A 16,413-nucleotide genomic window follows, 5' to 3' on the forward strand; every position below is an offset into this window, starting at 1 on the left:
ATCTGCAAAAAGACTATTTCTACTCTGAAAATTAGAATTGGAAAATATAGAGCCAAGTGTAATGTTCCATTTGGAATTATTTCAGAGATTATTAAAAAGAGGCGAGAACGAAACTGGCGAGCCCTTCAGCGCCAAAATGAAACGACGGGACAAGTCAGAGGTGCCGATGCCCCAGACGATCATGAAAACATCGCTCTTCGCATCTGCTAAAATCATGTCATTTCTTACATATCAAAATGTTTGGCATTTAAAAAGTGCCTTTCATGTCAGGAACCCCATCTCTCACCATGTACGATCCCAGGAAGCCCCTGTTAATATCCCCTCTTTTTAATTTGTGTCCCCAGATTAACTGTAAGAAAACAAAATCTAAGGGCTTGGATGTTTACATTTTTTAGTTTTTCGATTTTAGATACTCTTCAACCATCACAGCCCACGAGGAATTTCAAAATGCTCATGAGAGTAAAAACTATGAGTTTTCTCTTTCAACCAAACGGTTGAAAAGAATCCAGGTTTTCTTTTGAGTGGGTGGGAAAATAAAACAGACAGCTACACTGGACACCACGCCGAAATGTTAACACCAGTCTTTCTTCTGTTTCAATACATAACAACAGGAAAGGACAGCAAGTGCTAACTGTGGACCAGAGTGAGTCACACACGCGTCTGGCTCTCCTCCGTCACAGCTTCCACCGGAAGGCAGGACCGGGTCGGGTCCTCTGCGCATCCCCGAGCGCTCAGCACACAGGAGGCTCTTCCTAAGTGCTCACTGATCTGAACCTGGCTTCGGTGCTGGAAGTCAGCAATTAAAAGTCTTCAGCAGAGGTAAGTTGGGATGACATTGTCTATCTTTCCAGCCTGATATCAGGAAACCTTTCATTCTGGTTATTTTAAGAATAGCAATTAAAAAAAAAAAAAAAACCACCTTTACATCACCACGCACACCATTTTTGTTAGTCAAATAATTCAAACAGACCCCGCTAATTCAGACTGTGTTCTCTGGGTTGAAATTTATAGTCTGTGAAAAGAGAATAAGGATGAGATTTTTACAGAAATAGTTACATTTCTCCAGAGACCTTCTTCTTCTTCTTTTTTTTTGGTTGAAGATTGATTTATTTATTTGAGAGAGAGAGAGAGAGCGTGCGCGCAAGTGCACGAGCAGGAGGGGCAGAGGGAGAGGGAAAGTCTCAAGCAGACTGTGCTGAGTGCGGAGCCCAACATGGGGGTCAATCTCACGACCCTGAGCGGAACCCAAGAGGCGGACATTTGACCGACTGTGCCACCCAGACACCCCATCCAGAGACCTACTTCTGATTGATGGGGGACTTCCTTTTGCCTGCCCAGGGTCCATACTGCCTTCCTCTGGTAAGAGCCTCTGAGTGTTTCGGGGAGCGGCCCCTCCTCACTGGTTCTAGTCTTGGTGGTCTAACAAGGAAGGAGTCCCACCTTCCCTTGCCCAAGAAAAAGGCCACGGGCCTCAGTTATACCATCCAGACACCTCTCCCTACAACAGGAATCTTAGACCAAGTGCCCCCGGCACTGAGGACAAGGTGACAGCAGATTCTCTCCGTCAGTGGCACTCAAGAGACTGTCTGTTAGTTCCTGCTGCCAAAACCCCACGGCTGCCTGATCCAAGTCCTCTTCCAGACTGTTTCCTGCTAGTCAGCAAGCTTTCCACAGCCTCCAGGAGGTTCCCTTTGTCCTCTGGGTTGGCCAGGGATGCGTTCTGTTGCTTGCAACCACAGAACGCTGACTAACGCACAGGCACTCCCCAAATCCTCGCTGACCAGTAACCCCTGCTGTGCCCATTCCAGGTCGACTTGATCCACCGATCGAGGGCCTGTGCCGAGCAGCGCCCTGTTCAGCCGCTCAGATGACTGGGGATTCTTTAAAATAATAGGATGAAGCTGTCGAAAATGCTTCCTCTGAGACTCACTGGCCTCCTCCTGGTCGCCATCATCAGGATAGTCTTATCTGACGATGGAATTCTAAATTAAGCAGAAGATGCTATTCCTGTCAGCAAGAGCTTTAAGTCTAGATTGCATTTAAAAAGAAAGAGCTGAGCTTTGGGTCAGAAACTCAAGAAGCCGACAAACTAGTCACTCAACGCGAAACCGGGGTCGCAACATTTTCAAAGAGCTCGTTTATCCTGTTTGAAAATTAAAAAACTAACAAGTCAGGCTCAGGCGAAGAACAAATCACACAGGATGACATATGGGAAAGGACCGTGACCCCGGGAAGCGCTCGCTGTCCAACCACAACGCGTAATCCCTGTGTTAGCCCGAACTCGCCAGCTCACCTTTGCCAGGAATGAGCGCCTTCCGGAAGGTTTCCTTCAGAGAGCTGTGCCCGTGTAAGAGTCTGTGGCTGGGAGAGATGGCCACGTGGGAGGTGCCGTAAATGGCCTCGGGGGTGGCCGTGTAGGAGGTCAGCTTTTCTCCTGTGACTTGACCATCCACCTGGCAGGTAAAAGCAGAGCCATTTCATTCCTCAGGGCTCCTTCAGGACTGTTGTGGTCCCGGACCACATCCCCTCCTCCCTCCCCTCCTCAAGCCCAAACACCAGGGACAGTTTCTGGCTGCGGCCCCAAGGATGTGGGACCCTGAGATCGCCCCTAGCAGGGACAGAGACGGGCGAGAGAGAAGGGGATCACCATTCCTCTTTGAGAAGCCTGGTGTCCACCACCAGGCATACTTGGCAGCCCCGTATCGAAGATTGTCAAAGCATGCTCAGAAAGACACCTCTCCCATTTTCCTGGCTCCTTTGTTCACGAATCAAAAATAACTATCAACGTTATTTTGTTTCTGTCCTGACAAAGGAGCTATACTTTCCTCCAGGATTTAAGGTATAGTTAAAAAAAAAGAAGAGAAGAAAGGCATATGCTTTTCTAACCAGAAAAACCACCACTGAGGCTAAAACCATTCTGAAGAGGAAAGAGAGGACACCTGAGGTCACGACTGAGTGTGTTCCTAGGGCTGGTTACATGCCTTTCAAAGAAGAGGCATACATTAGGCACCAACTGAATGATAATTATATGACAGACACCGAGGGAACAGATGCTCCTTCCTTCACACATTCATTCAGCTGTGTTCACAGCGGGCCAATGACATGCAAGTCGACACTGTGGCCGGAGTATGAGTCAGGGGTCCCCTGTGGAGCCAGATTTAGAGCCCTAGAGGCCCAAACACATGGTCCTGCACCTGCCGGACTGAGAATTCCCTCCCCTGAGACATCTCATTTTCAGGTGGGTCCAGGAACGGAGACAGAAACATTTTCATAACAAAATGTTGGGGAAGGGAGAGAACATGGAAGCCATTCCATGTACAGCAGCTGAATGGCTCAGAGACCCACCGCCTTCACCCTGGCTGAGAAGCAAAGGCCTTTCGACACGGGGACCCGACCTAGTCTAGCACAGGACCCCGAAAGAGATGGTCCAGGGAGTCTGAACCAAAGTCGCAGCTGGACTGAATTTCAGAAATCACACCACCTTCTCAGGAAAGTGGTGACAGAATTTGGTCATTTCAGGATTTGGTTTTCAAAGGTTTCAAAGTCCCCGCTCCTTCATGGAGGGCTTCCCGTGTCTGCAGTTGGAGGAAGGGGGATCACTTTTGTGAGGAGACGGCAGAGGGAAGCGCAAGCTCTGTGACAAGTAGCGGGTGCTCAGCAGACACCAGCATGGCTATCAGTAGGAAGAGTCTAGAAAAGTAGGTCAACTCGGTCTCTTGGCTGCTGTCCCCTCCTTCTAAAGGTCTTACCTAAGGTGAGGGATGAGTTTGGACCTAAGTGCACAAAAGTATGGAGTAGGAAGGACACATCAGAATTAAAAAAAAAACAAACAAACAAACCCAGAACCCACCCTGGTGAGAAACAGTAAAACAACAACTATCAAGTCTGTAGGGACAAAGAGAAAAGTTTGGGGGGCACCTTCCAGAGTAGGTGGGCCTTCGGCAGTGACCTCTGAGCAGTGTTTCCACGCAGGTAGGCTCTTCTGAACCCTGGGTAAGCCCGCAGCCCTCACCAGCTTCGGGTGTGCCCCATTTTGAGATGGTATCAGCCTTCGCTCATTGGTTTTTAACCTGCTTTGTGACACGAACCCCTCTGAGCTCTGGGCCCGCTGCTCAGGAAAATGCCCACACAACCTTCCGCACATCATCTCAGGGAGTTCACGGGCCCATAGAAAACCGGAGCATCAACTGTTTCCTCAATAGAGATCTGTTACTGATCACAGCCCGAAATGATCATTTTTTGTATACAACGGGTTAAAGATATGTTATTAAAATCAAGTTTGCCTGTTTCTATGCACTTTAAAAATGTGGCCACTGCAACATTGGAGATGACGCTACTGGTTTGCTCGGTGAGTTCTGAAACCACAGAAGGGGGAGCTGTGAGCTTTAATCCACGGAGAGGCTATGCTCGATCACCTTCAATGCGAAGTCCAGATGGCAGCCCACACAGTCCCCGATCCAGTGGGCCTGCATGCCTTTTACTCCATACCACTTTGGAAGGTCCGCCAGCGCGTCCTGCATGGCCTGCAGGAACAACAAGAGAAGAGGGGTGGAATGGCAAAGCTGACTTAAGGGGCGGCACAGGATGGGGGGGGGTGCTAAGTCAAAAAAAGCAGGACATTAAAGGAGGCTCCGGATTCAGCCCTCTCCTTGCCCACGTGCCAGTCTGAGGAGCCCAGCGAGGGGTGGAAACAGATGCACTCACCATGACTCAATTTAGCAAGATGGGTTTGACCGATTTCTCTATTCTGAGCGGGCCAACGTTTCGCGGAAAGGAGAAAATTAATGAGGAAAGACCTTAATTAACATCTTTGATGGATGCGGTGAGGACATTCTCTCCCACAGTCTGGGAACTAAACAAAAGAAGTTCAAGTTTCTGAATTTTGAAACTCTAAGATAAGCAACTCAAGGGGATGGGCACATTACAACTCAGCTGTATCAAAAATAGAACACTATAAATGACATCTTTGCATTTAAAAAAATCAAAATCAGCATAAGGGAAACCATCGCTCTGATTTGTGTAAACATTTGCTATCAGAAGTGCATATATATTCTCACTGGTTTTTTGTGTGTATGTGTGTGTCTACTTTTGGTCCTAAATTCCTATAACGGGGAGGCTTTTCTATATAAATTACTGTCTATGGTCTCGAGTCCATGCCATCCTTCAGCATTTGGTGATAAGACACATTCCTTCAACAGATGGACTTAAAACTAAATCACAGGGGCGTCTGGGTGGCACAGTCTGTTAAGCCTCGGACTCTTGATTTCGGCTCAGGTCATGATCTCAGGGTGCTGAGATCGAGCCCTGCGTCAGGCTCCATGCTCAGCGGGGAGTCTGCTTGTGATTTTTTTTCTCTCTCCCTTTCCTTCTGCCCCTGCCCCCAGCTCACACACATTCTCTCTCTCTTTGGTTAAACCTTAACCAAAAAAAAGAGTAAATCACATATCTGTAATGTGAAGAGTCCAATTTTAAACTCCTGATTGTATTATGATGAGGACAGGCTTCATAATGATGCTTGTCTAGTGTTTTGTAATCCATAAAGTGCTTTTACACACATCTCTTCTCACACACTCTGGTAAGGCAGCTCACTTTCAAGCCAGTGAACTTACACTGAGAGACTATAGCTCTGTGATGCGAGGCTGCCGGAGCGGACGAGTCACGACTAGAACCCACACTTACTAACAGCATTCCTTCCCCTCCAGCACAGAGATTCACACTCAGTTGTTGTGATAAACAACACAGAGCCTTTTCGATACCCGTCATCTGTCTATCCATCCAGTCTCATCTACCTAATAGAGTCTGGAAGCTTCAAGATCCAGAAATTTCTTCTGCGGCAGAAACTGTGGATAATGGACCCCATCAAGCTGACCAGCAGTGCGTTCATTTTTTTTTTTTAAGATTTTATTTATTTATTTGACAGAGAGCGAGTGAGAGAGGGAACACAAGCAGAGGGAGAGGGAGAAGCAGGCTCCCCGCTGAGCAGGGAGCCCTATGCGGGGCTCGATCCCAGGACCCTGGGATCATGACCTGAGCCGAAGGCAGATGCTTAACTGACTGAGCCACGCAGGCGTCCCCATTCATTTCTTTATTTCACCACGAGGTATTAGCCACCCACCCGGCCACACCAGGGCCTCATCTGGGCACTGGGGGCGCGGGCATATGCAGAGCAGGGTATGCCAGAGTCCCTCCCATGAAGTCTAAACAATGAACACATGTAGTCTGCTGCTCTTAGTCGGGTAACTGATCAAAATTCAATGCCAGATGCAATTAGTATCACAGAAAATGAGACACGGGTCCTGGAGGTGACGCAAGGGAAAAGAAAAACAGTGGGAAGGCAGGGAAGAAAAGGAGCAGAGTGAGAAATAGGGAGCGATACAAAAGACTGGGTGGATGAACCCCAGGGAAGGAGAAGGAAAGTCACGGGAGTCGGTGGGTGGGGAAAGCAAGGCTCCAGAAAAGAAAGACAGGAAGAATAGAGGGAATTTGGAAGCAGAGAGATAATGGGGAAATGGCGCCGGTGAGGGCGTGAAAGCTAGGGAGCCCCTACCATGCGTGGGGCTATGGGGTGTCTGACCCCAGTAAGATGCAAGGAACAGCACTGCATGGAACGCGGCTTACCGGCTGCTCAGTGACACCGTGAGCCTTCCTGCCGCAGGGCTGTCAGTCTCAAGTGACGAGCGAAGGAAAGAGGGAACAGAGCTACACTAACATGAAAACGGAAAGCAGACAAAATGGAAGAGGGAGAGCATTGGAAAGCCTCGCAAGTTCAAGCTGTCCTCTGAACACAACCACACACCAGGGCTAGGCAGGCCCCCTTCCTTTCTGCCACCAACAAACCCAGTGATGGGGCACTCAGCACAATCCTCAAGGCAGAGACACAACCACCCAGGGTGTTCGTAGGTCGCTTCCAACACGTGATTCTAGGCTTCTCCCATTTCTGGACTGTTACTTATGAAAGATAAAAAATGCTTTTTTAAAAGATTTTATTTATTTATTTGACACAGAGAGAGACACCACAAGCAGGGGGGGCAGCAGAGGGAGAGGGAGAGGGAGAAGCAGGCTCCCAGCAGAGCAGGGAGCCCGATGCGGGGCTCGATCCCAGGACCCTGGGATTATGACCTGAGCCAAAGGCAGACACTTAACTGACTGAGCCACCCAGGGTGCCCCCAGATTTATTTTTATGTGACTTCTGGGGTGTCTAAAAATCACTCATGGTGACGGCTGAAGACAGTATAAGATCTTGACTCATCAAAGAAAAGTTCAACTATAGGCCATGTGTAGTTTTACATATATTTAGCTGGATTGGATTTCTTTGGAAACGGCCTCACCGCATGTACCCAGAGTACGGAAGAACACTCAGCGAGCTAGAATACTGATCTGATCCAGACAGCCTGCTTCCTGACTCTTCCAGATAAACAACAGCTTCTCCACCTTCCCCTTTCCTGGCTGACACAAACAGAACGTGAAATGCTGGAGCTCCGTATGCATGCGATGGTTTGAGAATATTCGCTCAAAAACAAGTATTACAAACATGGGAGATTTTCTGCTACTGACAGCACAGACTTGAAAAGCTGCACAACTAATTTTAGTATAACCCAGAGCGCAAGGCGAGACCTGGGATTCGATCTTGGATCCACTGTCCTGAAGACGCGTGAGAGAGGAAACCGAGGGAGTTGGTAAGAACTGCATCTAAAAATAAGGCTTTCCTAGAAGTCGGTTCTTTCAAAGTCGCCAGCGGCGTTGGAACTTCGGACAGGACACGGGCATGTGGTATCTCCATTATGAATGAATCACATACCAAAGTTCCCACGGACCCGTCCACTTCAATTACAAAATGGTCACCAAGCTCCTTCCACGACAGAAGACATTGTTTGGTGTGATAAAAGGTGCCAGGAGCTCCAGAGGACAGGAGCATGTCCCACTGCCCCACCAACGTCCAATCAGCAAACCCCAGGAAACTCTATGGGCCCCACAGCCCGGCTACTTCAACAGGTAAAGTGTAAGAAAAAGAAAAGGGAGGAAGAGGAAAACCTGCAGATTAAGACACTTAGAAGGCATCATCAAACAAAGAAAGGGAGAGGTAAGAATAAACCCGAGTCTAGGGAGGCACGTGTGGGTGACAGCTACAGAGAAAGGTAAGGCAGAGCCTATTCCCACAGCACAGTGGCTCCCTGGGAAGCCGTGTCTTATGGGAAAGAGGGAGGGCTCCGGGGTGTTGGCAAAATTCAGCATCCTGACCTCCAAGGATGGCTGCTTTAAAAGAAATCGGTAAGCTACGTATTTGTTTTACACGGTTATCTGCATTTCATTTTACAGTAAAAATGTCACCACAAAACAGACTCACTCAGTCTGGGACGGCAGAGCTCTCAGCTCTCGATCCCAGTGTGGCTCCCGGAGAGCAGGGCACGGGGCAAGGCTGGCCTGCGGGCTCCAGGCGGCAGCTTCGGCTCTCTGGTCTTTCTTTAGAACCCACGCAGGGCTTGGCCCAGAGCCCAGACACGTGCCTTGTGTTGGACAAATGCTCATTAAATTGCCATTTAACTCCCTCTGCTCCGGGGCGAGAGTGGGAGAGCAGAAGCAGTGGAACTGGACCCCCAGCCCCCGCGCAGGGACGGAATGATCTCCGTGGAACCCTGCCTACGTCCTGGGCACTTTTACGTGTGTGGTACACTGAAGACAAGGCACGTGTCACGCTCACGACAGCACAACCCAGCACCAGTCCACCTCGCAGACGAGAATACGAGTCTCAGCAATTTCCCCTGGTGCACCCCACAAGGACGGGGCGGGGGTGTGCACTGGGAAAGCAGCGCTCAAAGCCCGTCCCCTCCTATACCTGCTACCCCATGACCACCCTGCCATCCAAGTGCTTACGTTCAGCTCTCCCATGTCTGGGTTTCAGACGGTGTCGACTCCCCCTTCTCGAACTTGGAACAGACGCTTACGACAGCTCTGCCTGCGTCTATTATCTCATTTATTTTTAAATTTTATGGCTGGAAAGAAGCCTCTCGTCATGGAGTCATGGGGCTGAGGCTGTCAGTACAATTCCCCCGCTCTGTACAGATGAGGACAGAGGCCCCGGGAGGTTCAGCAATCTGCCCGCCATCACTTAGCTAACTGGAGCCCGGCCCAAAACTCCGGTCCTGAGTACACGACCCAGGCCTCATTTAACTAGGACGCACTTTCCTCGAGTTTTCTCCCCAGTGGCACAGTGAACCTGAACTGCGTCGGCTGCCCAGCACCTGCAGGCTCTTCTTTCCTGGGGGCCATCCTCTACGGGTGAGTGGCAGGGCCCCACCACCCACGATGGAAGCTTTCCCGGGCCCACTCTCTTCCTCTGTGGAAGCGAAACAGCGTAACCAATCACAGCAGGGGCTCAGGACAGTCTTGGAACACTGCCGGGGAGAGGGGGGGACCCCGAGGCACTCGGGCAACTGGTTTAAATGCCACAGCAGACCTGAGAGGCCGAAGATCCTGGGACTGACAGCAGTGATGGCTTAACCAGATCTTTCCTGGGCAAGATCTTAGCCGTGTCCTGAATCTGGCCGAAGTCTGGGTCTCTGGCCTTCCACCAACTGTGAGCAACCCGATCCTCTTCTGATCCATTTGTTTGTGGCTGAAGTTGTTTGCAACCATGTTTCCTCACTAAGACTAATGGATTTAAAAAGTTTCAACATCCTGAAGAATATTAGCTGATACCGTACTCCCTTGATATCACTGCCACAAAAGTATAAAATCTTGAATAGATTAATTACATATTAATATCACAAGACTATATTAATAAACCAGTAATCAATCTTCTGATTAAGCTGCATGTTATAGAAAGCTTTTCAATTTATGGAACAATTTAGGGGTTCTTAAATGCCCCCAGGCACGTAACTAGTGCATTATAAACTCTGAAAACGACCCCCGGCATTTCCTCTCCAATAATCAGTAAGTTCCATTTAACTTCCAAGCAAACCCACATGTGGTCTCACGGGATCTGACGTCTTTCCATCAGATAAAACCCACATTACATGATTGGAAGATTAGCTCCACAGCCCACATTAGCCTTTCCTGCCACAGAAAATTCAGAGTTGACTGAATTTTGTCCAACGCTGACTGCGCCTGACACCCCACCCTTCCCCTGCATTACCGAGCCACCATGTAAGTACACAAGACTTCTTACAGTGTTTTTCTTCTAGACTGAATTGTCAAGGCTGAAACACTTCTGGTTGGAGGTGCTTTGCTTAAAATATTCAGATCTCAGGGAGGACAAAAGATTTGAATAGAATGAAATGTGAATGTTTTGATATGCTAATTACCAGGGGGAGGAGGAAGGACACCTGCTTAAAACCTCAACAAAATCTATGACTATTTTTAAAAACCAGAAGAACTTTTAAAAAACAAACCAAATGAAATCAACATCTTGAGAGCAACCCAGCAAGCCCTGTTTCATCCCCACAGACACAGGATGCATCACTGACTTTTGATGAACAGGGGTTTAGACAGCACAGCCCCACAGCCCCCAAGGACCTCTCCTTCATCCTGCGCTGCTGCCCCCCCATCTCCGCCAGACCAGGAGCAATGTGGGGGTATTTATGGGTATTTATGGACATATTTATGATGCTGCAGTTGTTCAATCTAAAGTACGCTATGGGGGCCCCTGTGTGGCTCAGTCGTTAAGCATTTGCCTTCGGCTCAGGTCACGATCCCAGGGTCCTGGAATCGAGCCCCGCATCGGGCTCCCTGCTCCACTGGGAGCCTGCTTCTCCCTCTCCCACTCCCCCTGCTTGTGTTCCCTCTCTCACTGGCTGTCTCTCTCTCTGTCAAATAAATAAAATCTTTAAAAAAATTTTTTTTTAAAAAGTAGGCTATGTTTATCTCCTTTTTTGGGTGTTTCGGTTGAGATCATAAATCCTTCCTCCTCTTGGGGGCAATCACGGTAATAGTCGATGGAATTCATCTCGTCTCCTGTCCTTACATTTGGCAAACACTTGGCAGTGCCTCCTTTTCCCACCCTGGCCAACTCAATGCGAGGAAATCTTACCGGTTCACGGAATCCCCAAACCTGGGGAAAGAGCAAGTTTTGAGACTCTTTTTAAAAAGTGCAGTGAAATCACTTTTCCAAGGGCATCAGAGGGAACCCGATATGTAAGCGCTAAAAGCTAAAAGCTAAACCGTCCTCTGGTCCCTCTCCATCAATCCCAAGGCTTCGGCGCGGTTTGGCAGCCATGAATTTATTCAACTCCCCTCACTTAATAAATGAAAAAAAACTGGCTCACTCAACCAAGGCCACGGCAGACCCCAAATAATGAATTACCCAGATCTCCTTTATTGTTCTGCGCCCCCTCCCCCGTGCTGTTTTCAGGTATCTTGACGTAAATTAAACAAAAGACAACTCCTTCCACCTGCAAAACCTAGAAATTAACCATATGGATGGGCTTCTCAGTCCATTTTTATAAATAATGACTGTACTAATACCTCGAGGCAAATGGTACTGTTGCCCTGTGGTTATTACTCAGCACACACAGAAGTACTGTGGTTTGCAAAGGGCGCTTATAATCATTTTCAGCAGGGTAGGGCTGAAAATACAGCCACTGTCGCTCCACAGGTGCACCGTCTGAACGCAGATGCTTGAAGAAGTCGAAACAGGACTGTACATTAGTGGGTCTCAAACTCTAGGAGCCAGAGTTTAAGAACGTGAACCAACAAGAGATGGGCTGACGCGCGCATCCAATTAAAAAAAAAAAAAAAAAAAGCTTCGGGGATCCCAAACATCGTCGGGAATGAGAAAGACGAAGATGAAATAACACTAAAAAGCTTGGGATAAAAAGAGAATTAAATATAACATGGCTAATTGGACTCTTTCTTCAAAGAAGCAAAAATAATGCCAGGAATAAATCCATACCTCCCAAGAGAGGACAGTATGTGGGCTAAAGCATTAAGAACAAGGCGCGGCACGACCACAAGTAAGAATTCCAGAGGAAGCGGTTTTAAAAACATGATACACTTTAGAAGACCTTGGTTAAAAAAAAAAAAAAAAAAGTTTAGGCAAACTGAGAAATGAAGTGGACATATTAGCTACTAAGGGAGAGAGTCCAGAAACCAGAGCCCGGAGAGCTGGACACCGAATGGAGGCAGAATGGAAGAGAAAGATTTAATGACAAGACTTTAAAAAGTGCCCATTTTAATTAAGTCTTGTCATTAAATCTTTCTCTTCCATTCTGCCTCCATTCGGAATCAGTGTGATCTGAGTAGCAATTCTGTTTGAATTATAAATTCGTATGCACTTTTTTCAAAACTTAATCGTGTTGCCGAGATGTCCTTATTTTTATGTTTGAGATTGTTTCAGCGCAATCACACCGAAGACACAGTGTGTATTTGAGGTGTAATAAAGGAAAATAAATGCTGAAGGCAGTAAGATGATTTTAGAAACTCTAGATGTCCCCTCTAGAATATTCTAGAGGGATCAACTCCCCCACAGCCTCGTCTCCCTCTCCTGCGTGGACTGTGGCATGAAGTTGCACACAAGGATTTCTGCATTAAAGAGCTCACGTGGCATGATGTTTACCGTGCTCGCTTCCCTCTGATAGCTGTGTTTTCACCTCTCTTCTGAAAGGTGATGTGTATTTCTAGCAAAATCCATTTGCTGTGGCATCTCAAGGCAAAACATTTATTTGCAAATACAGTCGTGTTATGCAAGAGTCTCAATTCCAGCAAAGGTGTTGTTAACCCCGAAGGGAGATAATCGGTCTAAGCAAGGCACCCTACTGATGATACGGGACTCACCAACAAGGTGCGTGCTCCTGGGACTGCGGGGGTCAGAGGAGAGGAGGTGCCAAGCAGCCCACACGAAAGAACATCAAGTGTGCATCTCAGAGCCGAGGCAAAGAGAGGGACACGCCAAGTGCTATTAAATAGCTTCCAAGTAGCTGGACAGAAGGAAGTGTATTCTGGGTGCAACCACCAGGGACAGACGTAGGGAAGGAAACTAGGAAGCACGGTGGCAGCCATTTTGGCGAATCTCCTCTTGTCCCCATTAATTCTGGCCACACCTAGCAGCCTTTTTCCTCACTTCAGACCCAAGCAAACCCCTTCTCTGGCAGAACAGTTCTAATTCCACTAACTTCCAAGAGGGGGTGAGCACAGGTTCTGAAATGTCCCCACCCCACCCCTAAGAATGCAGATGACAGAGGACAGACTCTCCCAACGGCAGTCATCTGTCTGGATGAGGCTGCTTCGTATTCCCAGAGGCCACTCAGGTCGCCTCACTGCCCCTGGGTAGACAGGACACAAGCGGGGCTGTCCTGTACCCACAGGACAGGGAGCAAGCAGCGGAACAGCCGCACCCCGTACTCGGCCCAATCTGCGACTCTAGGCTACCCTTGCCTGGAAAGGTGGTTTTGTTCCGGGAAAGCAGAGTCGTGGGAGCAAGACTGAAAGCTTTTATTGGTCTAATAAGGGGGGAAAAAATGGGGACAGTGATCCCAGGGGACATTCCGCTCAATTACCTTCACGTTGGAAGCCTGCCCATAAATTGAAAAGTTGCAGAAACATAAGACCATCCCTTCCAAGGCACTCAGGTGTACAGAAGATATGTAAATAAATGCTGACATAACCCTGCTATCAGGTGTTTTGTTCTATGATTACCAAAATGATAATAGTCATTCTGGAAAATATGAAGAAGCACGAAGAACAACAACAGTTTCCCATAATCAATGTAAACACCCAGGGAGGTCACTATTAATATTTTATTCCACATCATACTTATACCCCATCTTCTACTGATTGAAAGATGCACATTTTCTTTCTTTCTTTCTTTTTTTTAAGATTTTTATTTATTTATTTGAGAGAGAGAGAGAGAAAGAGGGAATGAGCACAAGCTGGGGGAGGGGCACAGGCAGAGGGAGACAAAGAATCTCAGGTTCGATCCCCAGACCCTGAGATCATGACGTGAGCCGAAATCAAGAGTCGAACGTTTAACCAACTGAGCCACCCAGATGCCCCAAAGATGCAGTTTCCCCACAAATGCTGAAACTGGCCCCACAAATGTCTTACAATCAATGGTGCCTTTGACACCATTTTTCTTTCTTACGGAGCATAAGATGTAATGCCAATCACATGTTATAGCTGATAAAACGTACTAGGGTGGTGGGTACTCATGCGATCGTCACGTAGTTCAGACCATGCCACTAGTATACTCTTTTTAAACTACTGGAGTTTGCATTTTGCCAGAGGTCACAACTTATGACAGCTCTAGAAAGGATTAAATCTTTATTTCGAGCAAATCTGACACTCAGAATTAGGCACTCTGGAATAGTAAACAAAACAGAGAAATGGAAAGATAGTATGGAAAATTGTCTCTTTCTCTGAAAGGGACACTGATTTTGAAAACAAAACACTATCACATGATGATGGCTATGGCTGTTAATGCCTGCTTCCCTCCTAGCAAGGCAGCCACGGGATCAGTGTCCCTGTTCCCCAGGCAGCTGGGCTCAGAAGGTCCAGGGTAAGAGACAGGACATTGGACGGGAGATAGGACACAAAAAGATACCGTTTCAGCTCGGAGGCCAGCAAGCCAATTCCATCAAGAACAAGCCAGAAAACCTCCATCCACTGTACTTGCCATTACCTGGCCATCTGTGCCCTGGCCCTGGCCCTATTATAGCTCCTACCGGGCTAATGTTTGGCCTTCTTGCAACACCTGCCCTCCGACTGCACCGCGTGCCCCAAAATGCCTGGTTGCTTGGGAACCCGTGTTCAAGAGCTGGTAGAAAGAGAGCACGCAGACCTGGCTGGGTCTCAGGAGACCCAAGCTGGGTCCTGGCTTTCTTGGGCTTGGGGGCCTCAGTCATAAAATGAGGAATGGTCTGTCATTTTCAAGGACACCTCGAGCTGGCCATGAGCACCCCTGGGGAGCAGGAGGAAGGCAGGATGTGCTCTGCTTAAGAGAAACCAATGCCTGATCCCTTTGTCTTTAGGTATCATATTGATTTTGTAATTACCAAATCATGAGGGTTTTCTGGTTTGCATTTGTTTTTCAGATCAGGGCAGGGATTTAAAAAGCACGGGAGACCGTGGGCTAAATGTGGGGGAGCCTGTGCACCGTTTGCTCAAGTTTCTTTTAGCTTTAAAATCCAAATGTCGGGGCGCCTGGGCGGCTCAGTGATTTGAGCCTCCAACTATGGTTCAGGTCATGATCTCAGGGACGTGGGACTGAGCCCCATGTCGGGCTCCGTGCTCAGCAGGGAGTCTGCTTGGGATTCTCTCTCCCTCTCCCCCTGCCCCTTCCCCTCCACATGCACTGTCTCTCTCTCTCTCTCAAATAAATAAATAAAATCTTTAAAATCCAAATGTCTCCCAGAGCTAAAGGGGTTCACTGGTGACACTCACCAGCCCTCCCCGGCAATGCCCAGGGACCCCCCACAAATAAATCTCTTTACTCCCATGGGGTCCAGGCGGACACTTCGAAAAGGAAGGAGGTCCTTACATCCCAAAAGGACCTGGCCAGGAGCTCAGAAAGCCCACTCAGGGTTTAAGAGCAAGACGTCATGTTCAGTTCTGCCATCATTTTTTCCTAATCAGATTTATAATTTATTTCATTGTCAATATAACCTAAGAAGCATATTACAGTTGACCGTGAACATCACGGGTTTGGTCCATACAGTGCAGCACCGTAAATGTATTTTCTCTTCCCTATGATTATCTTTGCCTCCTAACATTTTCTTTTCTCCAGCTAGCTTTATTGTTAAGACTATAGTATATAACACATACAACCCATAAAATAGTGTTCATCGACTGTTTCTGTTACCAGTTAGGCCTCTGGTCAACAGTAGGCTATGAGCAGTTAAGTTTCTGGGGACACAAAAGTTATCTGTGAATTTTTAACTGCATGGGGAGAGGAGGGGGGTCAGCACCCCTAAATCCCAGGTTGTTCAAGGGTCAACGGTATTAACTTATTTTTCTCATTTTCCCTTTGCAGTCATTCCTTCTCTCTTAGCAACAAAACCCCGAAAACAACACAGAAATGGAAACTTCTCGTTTGTCAAGCATGTGTGCTGACCAGGAGCCCATGTGTCCCCTTCAGCGGTGCTTTGGGGAGGTTGTGCGGGCACGGCTGTTCTCAGTTCCCAGACGGGAGGGACACGGGTGGGCACAGGGCGCCAGGGCAAAGGGAAACGAAAGCTCACAGGGAACAGAGCTAATGGAGAGCACATAGATGTGGCCAGACACGGGCAGGGGGCCTATCCGAGGCGGACAGGAAGGCACCGTGTTTAGGGAGAGGAAATCTAATTGCTGGGGTCATCTCGGTACCATCCAGAAACACTGTGGGTTTCGGAATCCCAGAGCCGGGGCCCATGCCCTGCACCAACTCACGTGCACCCTTCTGGGCAGAGTTCCCTCCAAGGGCTGTGCAGAGTTACCCCCCACCCT

General features: G+C 48.2%; 1 protein-coding gene across 1 annotated transcript in view; it reads right to left on the reverse strand.

The window, feature by feature from the left end:
* Positions 1–16,413, reverse strand: part of LARS2 (leucyl-tRNA synthetase 2, mitochondrial) — a 144,732-nt gene that overhangs the window by 56,832 nt on the left and 71,487 nt on the right. The window contains exons 8-9 of the mRNA XM_008703901.2: positions 4,416–4,523; positions 2,294–2,453 (exon numbers count right to left, since the gene is read on the reverse strand). Coding sequence (XP_008702123.1) covers positions 2,294–2,453; positions 4,416–4,523 — 268 coding nt within the window. The remainder of the gene's footprint in view (positions 1–2,293; positions 2,454–4,415; positions 4,524–16,413) is intronic.

Source organism: Ursus maritimus, unplaced genomic scaffold, assembly GCF_017311325.1.
Source record: "Ursus maritimus isolate PB19 unplaced genomic scaffold, ASM1731132v1 scaffold_14, whole genome shotgun sequence".
NCBI classification, from domain to species: Eukaryota; Metazoa; Chordata; class Mammalia; order Carnivora; family Ursidae; genus Ursus; species Ursus maritimus.